The following is a 6494-nucleotide window of genomic DNA, read 5'->3' on the forward strand; positions in this document are numbered from 1 at the left end:
TTGTTCTCAAGTTCAGGTCTGTTAACGTCGTTTATTATTTTGTAGTTTGTTCAAGTGTTTTTTCGTCTTATATTATTAAAATTATTAGTATTCAACCCACGCTGCGTTTTGGTCCGATCCTTGCTCCTCTTCAGACGAGGAGGAAGCGAGCGTTACAGAATCACCCACCACACTCGGACCAAGCAGCGTGGTAACAGGCAGCGGAAGCAGGAGCAGCGCAAGAGGAATGGACATGGGAGCAGAGTCTGGACTACACTACGTGGGAGGAGATCGACAGGTGGGCGATCGACCCAGGGAGAATGCCGGAGCCCGCCTGGGATTCTCTGGAGCAGTGTGAGGAGGGATACCGGCGAATGGAGGCAGCACGACGACGCGGTAGGAAGCCCGAGAGTCAAGCCCAAAAATGTCTTGGGGGGGGGCTACAAGGGGTGTGGAAAACATGAACGCACGAACAGGAACGAACGAAACAGTACCGTGTGGCGAACAAACACAGACACAGCAACAATCACCCACAAACAAACAGTGAGAACAGCCTACCTTAATATGGTTCTCAATCAGAGGAAACGTAAAACACCTGCCCCTGATTGAGAACCATATCAGGCTAATGCAATGAACCCAACATAGAAACACATAACATAGAATGCCCACCCAGCTCACGTCCTGACCAACTAAACAAGGCTAAATAAAGGAAATAAGGTCAGGAACGTGACAGTGATAGGAGAAAACTGAAGATGGATCAACAACTTTGTTGTTACTCCACAAAACTTACCTAAATGACAGAGTGAAAGAAGGAAGCCTGTATAGAATAMAATTATTTGAAAACATTCATCCTGTTTGCAATAAGGCACTAAAGTAAAACTGCAAAAAATGTGCCAAAGAAATGTACTTTTTGTCCTGAATACAAAGCGTTATGTATGGGGTAAATCCAACACAACACGTCACTGAGTACCACTCTTCATATTTTGAAGCATGGTGGTGGCAGCATCATGTTATGGGTATGCTTGTCATCAGCAAGGACTACAGAGTTTTTTAGGATACAAATATATGGAATAGAGCTTTGCACAGGCAAAATCCTAGAAGAAAACCTGGTTTAGTCTGCTTTCCACCAGACACTGGTAGACAAATTCACCTTTCAGCAGGACAATAACCTAAAACACAAGGGAAAATATACACTGGAGTTGCTTACCAATAAGACATTGAATATTCCTGAGTGGCGTAGTTACAGTTTTGACTTAAATCAGCTTGGAAATCTATGGCAAGACTGGGAAATGGCTGTCTAGCAATGATCAACATCCAACTTGACAGAACTGTAAGAATTTTWAAAATAATAATGTGCAAATATAGTGTAATCCAGRTGTGCAAAGCTCTTAGAGCAGGGATCATCAATTAGATTCAGCCGCCGGCCAATTTTTTCTTGAGAGGATAGTCGGGGGCCGAAAAATAATTACAAATAATTTGTAGACTGCAAATTGACCTCAAGAAGCCCAAACAGATATGTTTGAATAAAATATAATAATTTCAGACCTTGCTTACATGTGTACAAGATCACGTCGTCTCTCTATTATGCGTGGGAATAATTGTGAACAGATTTCTTAATTTAACATCACATGGAGCTCATTTCCTGCTGTTTTTTCTTTAATAACAGTCTTTTATGTCCAACAATGAAAATTACACACACATTTTTTTCTCCAACTTTTGTCTTTATTTTTTTGCTCAGAAAACTTGGGGGGGGCAAAACAAAACACCCGCGGGCCAAATTCGGACAGAGGGCCACCAGTTGGGGAACCTTGTCTTAGAGATTTACTCAGAAAGACTCAGCTGTAATTCTAACATGTATCAACTCAGGGTGTGAATAATTATGTAAAATAGATATTTATGTATTTAATTTGTAATACATTTGCAAAAGTGTCTAAAAACATGTTTTTACTTTGTCATTCTGGAGTATTGTGTGTAGATGGGTGAGATTTTTTATTTATTTAATTCATTTTGAATTCAGGCTGTAACACAAAATGCGGATTAAGTCAAGGGSTTTGAATACTTTCTGAAGGCACTGTATGTATATAATGGTGTGTATAGACAGTATGGACAGTATATGAATAGGAAGGTTGTGTACAGCAGTAGTTATATAGGATGAGCCATGACTACAATACAGTATATACATATAAAGTGGGTCAAACAGTATGGAAACATTATTAAAGTGACCAGTGTTCAATGACTATGTAGATAGGGCAGCAATCAATGTGGATTTGGGCATGCTCTCTCTGCTGTTTCCTGAAGTCCACGATCAGCTCCTTCGTTTTGTTGACATTGAAGGAKAAGTTATTTTCCTGGCACCACTCTGCCAGATGCCCTCACCTCCTCCATGTAGGCTGTCTCGTCATTGTTGGTAATCAGGTCTCCCACTGTTGTGTCATTAGCAAACTTGAGTTGGAGAAGTGAGTGACCACGCAGTCATGAGTGAACAGGGAGTACAGGAGGGGGCAGAGCATGCAACCCTTGTTCAGGATCAGCATGGGGAGATGTTGTTGCCTACCCTCACCACCTGGAGTTGGCCAATCAGGAAGTCCAGGATCTAGTTGCAGAGGGCGGGTTTCAGACCCAGGGTCCTGAGCTTAGTGATGAGCTTGGAGGGTACTATGGTGTTGAAGGCTGAGCTGTGGTCAATGAACATACATAGGTATTCCTCTTGTCCAGATGGGATAGGGCAGTGTGCAGTTCAATGGCGATTGCGTCATCTGTGGATCTGTTGTATGAAAATTGTAGTGGGCCAAGGCTGTCAGGAACAGTAGAGGTGACATGATCCTTAACTAGCCTCTCAAAGCACTTCATGATGACAGAAGTGGGTGTTACGGGGCGATAGTCATTTAGTTCAGTTACCTTCGCTTTCTTGGGTACAGGAACAATGTTGGACATCTTGAAGCAAGTGGGGACAACAGACTGATGAAATTATACTGAACAAAAATATAAATGCAACAAGTGTTGGTCCCATGTTTCATGAGCCGAAATAAAATATTTCAGAAATTTCCATATGCACAGAAAGCACATTTCTCTCAAATGTTGGCCACTTGTTTACATCCCTGTTAGTGAGCATTTCTCATTTTCCGAGATAATCCATCCACCTAACATGTGTGGCAATCAAGAAGCTTATTAAACAGCATGATCATTACACAGTTGCACATTGGGCTGAGGACATTAAAAGGCCACTCTAAAATGTGCAGTTTTGTCACACAATGTCACAGATGTCTCAGGTTTTGAGGCAGCGTGCAATCGGCATGCTGACTGCAGGAATGTCTACCAGAGCTGTTGCCAGAGAATGTAATGTTAATTTCTCTAAAATAAGCCGACTCCAACGTAATTTTCGGGAATTTGGCAGTACGTCCAACCGGCCTCTCAACTACAGACCACGTGTAACCACCCCAGCCCAGGACCTCCAGATCCGGCTTTTTCCTCAACGGGATCATCTGATACCAGCCACCCGGAGACAGCTGATGAAACTGAGGAGTATTTCTGTCTGTCATAAAGCCCTTTTGTGGGGAAAAACTCATTCTGATTGGCTGGGCCTGGCTCCCCAGTGGGTGGGCCTGGCTCCCAAGTGGGTGTGCCTGGCTCCCCAGTGGGTGGGCCTGGCTCCCCAGTGGGTTGGCCTGGCTCCCAAGTGGGTGTGCCTATGCCCTCCCAGGTCCACCCATGGCTGCGCTCCTGCCTAGTCATGTGAAATCCATAGATTAGGGCATAAATTATTTAATTCAATTGACTTACTTCCTTATATGAACTGTAACTCCGTAAAACCCTTGAAAGTGTTGCATGTTGCGTTTATATTTTTGTTCAGTGTATATAAAACATTTAAATTCTACATTCTCTCTGTTGTTTTCCAGACGGACGCTGCGCTCATGTACGATGCCGTGCACGTGGTGGCCGTGGCCGTGCAGCAGTCTCAGCAGATCACTGTCAGCTCCCTACAGTGCAACAGACACAAACCCTGGCGCTTTGGGAACAGATTCATGGCCCTCATCAAAGAGGTACGTAGTATTACACATTACACACCGGCCCACTGGAAAGGCAGGGGAGGGATGGACATGGAGAGAGAGAATGAAAGAGCGAGAGATAGCCTGCACACACAGGAGAACACCTACAACACACATAGGAGAGAGACACACAAGAGAGACATACAGAGAGACAAGCTGGATGGTGACAGGGGGGCAATCAAAGAAATCAATGTAAATGAAAGAGAAAGGCTTTGTTTTTACTGCATTTTTACAGTATGTACGTTCATACTGCTCCGAGAGCAGCAACCATCTTATTCTTAAACCTGTCTCTCTGTTTTCATATCATGTCCCTACAGAATGGGTCTACATAATCTTCATCTGGGCTAATTATTCCTCAGTGTGCTAGATAGATTCTGGAAACTGGGGCGGTTAATCCAAACCTCCCTGTCTGTTAGGCAGTTAAAGATATATAGCCCAGGCTATATTTAGGGTCTGTAAAGCCTAGCTACCGTGTTCTGTTCTGTTTGCTCTGTGAGATATCACCAGAACACTCACACTGCTTGTGGCTGGGGGGTGGCGTGGGTGGAGGGTGGTGAGGGAGGAATGGGGGGATGAGGTTTTGACATATTAAAGCTCTTGGTCTCGAACCGCCGCGCAAATAATCTCACATCTCGCCACTTCTAGTGCTCTCTCTCTCTAAGCCTGTGGACCAGTACTAGGGTGGACGCCAGCCCTCATAAATGACACCGCTGTTTAGCCTGATGGTCTTTATACACCACTGCATTGTCGATCCAGATTGACACACAGGGTAACATTACACTATCGGTGCATGGCCACTGTATCACAGGCTAACACTGAACTATCACTGCATGGCCATTGTATCACAGGCTAACACTGAACTATCACTGCATGGCCACTGTAATAAGAGCACTCAATTTAGATTTTTAAAATGTTTTTACAGGAAGACAATAATATGAATCTATTATAGCGTACACCGTTAGAAAATACCACATATTCTACTCATCAGTTTCTGTACTTCCCTTCAGTGCATTTCACCATTCGCTCAACTAAGACTTTGATAGCAATACTATAAAAAAAACTCAATGACAGTCTGATAACTTTCTGTATAGATAGATTTTTGTTAGAAAAAGTGCTATTTGAGGAGAAATCACAGTTTACAATTGCACGACATCAAATCAACTAGAACTTAGACTAGGAGCAAGTGTTATGAAACCAATTTACTCATTCATAAACATTTACTATAAATAGACAAATGCAGCGGAAGACCATTCTTGTGATTTAGCATCATTCTTCAGATTTTCTAAGCGTTTTTCAGCAACACACAATAATCGATAATTAGCATATACATTTCCACGTTACAGGCATCGATTCCAGCAGAGAGCTAAGTCTACACGCCACGCAAACAGTATTAATTTTTCACTAACCTTCCGCAATTCTCGATGACACTCCTTAACATCATTTTCAAAACATAACATATCACGTTGTTCGAAAAGGGCATGTATTACATACACAAACCGTGGTAACAATGAAGATACACTAAATCAGCTTCAATATGTTGACGTATTATAGCAGTGATTAGTTATAAAGCTAATCCATTATACTTATGCCTAAAATACAGGGTTGACAGATGGAAAGACAAATTAGTCTTAAGTGCAACGCTGATTTAAATTTTTAAAATTATCTTACTTTTCTAATAAGGTTGCCAAGTGAAGGCTTACAAACAAATGGCATATGTGGTTTAAAAATATTTCGACGAACCACAGGGGGGCGGAGAGGGGCGTGGAGGCGGGGGAGGGGGAGAGAGAGAGAGAGAGAGACAGAGAGGAAGAGAGAGAGAGAAGAGGCGAAGAGAAGAGAGAGAATGGAGAGATGAGGAGGGGGGAGGAGGAGAGGAGAGAGAGGAGGGGAGAGAGAGAAGAGAAGGGGAGAGAGAGAGAGAGAGGAAGAAAGAGAGAGGGAGAGAGAGGAGAGAGGAGGGGGGAGAGAGGAGAGAGAGAGAGAGAGAGAGAGAGAGAGAGAGGAGAGGAGAGAGAGAGAGAGAGAGGAGAGAGAGAGAGAGAGAGGGAGGAGAGGAGAGAGAGAGAGAGAGAGAGGAGAGAAGAGAAGGAGGGAGAGAGAGAGAGAGAGAGAGAGAGAGAGAGAGAAAGGAGGAGAGAGAGAAGAGGGGGGGAGAGTAGAGAGAGAGGGGGAGGAGAGAGACAGAGAGAGAGAGGGGAGAGAGAGAGAGAGGGGGAAGAGAGAGAGAGGGGGGGAGAGAGCGTGAGAGAGAAAGAGAGGGGTGGAGAGAGATGAGAGAGAGGGAGAGAGAGAGAGAGGGGGGGAGGAGGGAAGAGAGAGAGAGAGAGAGGAGAGAGAGGGGGAGGAGGAGGAGAGACAGGGGGAGAGAGGAGAGGAGGAGATGAGGAGAAGAGAGAGGGGGAAGAGAAAGGGGGAGAGAGAGAAGAGGGGGAGGAAAGAACCGAGAGAGAGAGAGAGACGGAGAGAGAG

General features: G+C 44.2%; 1 protein-coding gene across 1 annotated transcript in view; it reads left to right on the forward strand.

Moving 5' to 3' along the window:
* Positions 1-6494, forward strand: part of LOC111964614 (glutamate receptor ionotropic, kainate 2-like) — a 188741-nt gene that overhangs the window by 179308 nt on the left and 2939 nt on the right. The window contains exon 7 of the mRNA XM_023988460.3: positions 3876-4019. Within this exon, the coding sequence (XP_023844228.1) occupies positions 3876-4019 (144 nt within the window). The remainder of the gene's footprint in view (positions 1-3875; positions 4020-6494) is intronic.

This window comes from Salvelinus sp. IW2-2015, linkage group LG6.1 (assembly GCF_002910315.2).
Source record: "Salvelinus sp. IW2-2015 linkage group LG6.1, ASM291031v2, whole genome shotgun sequence".
NCBI lineage: Eukaryota > Metazoa > Chordata > Actinopteri > Salmoniformes > Salmonidae > Salvelinus > Salvelinus sp. IW2-2015.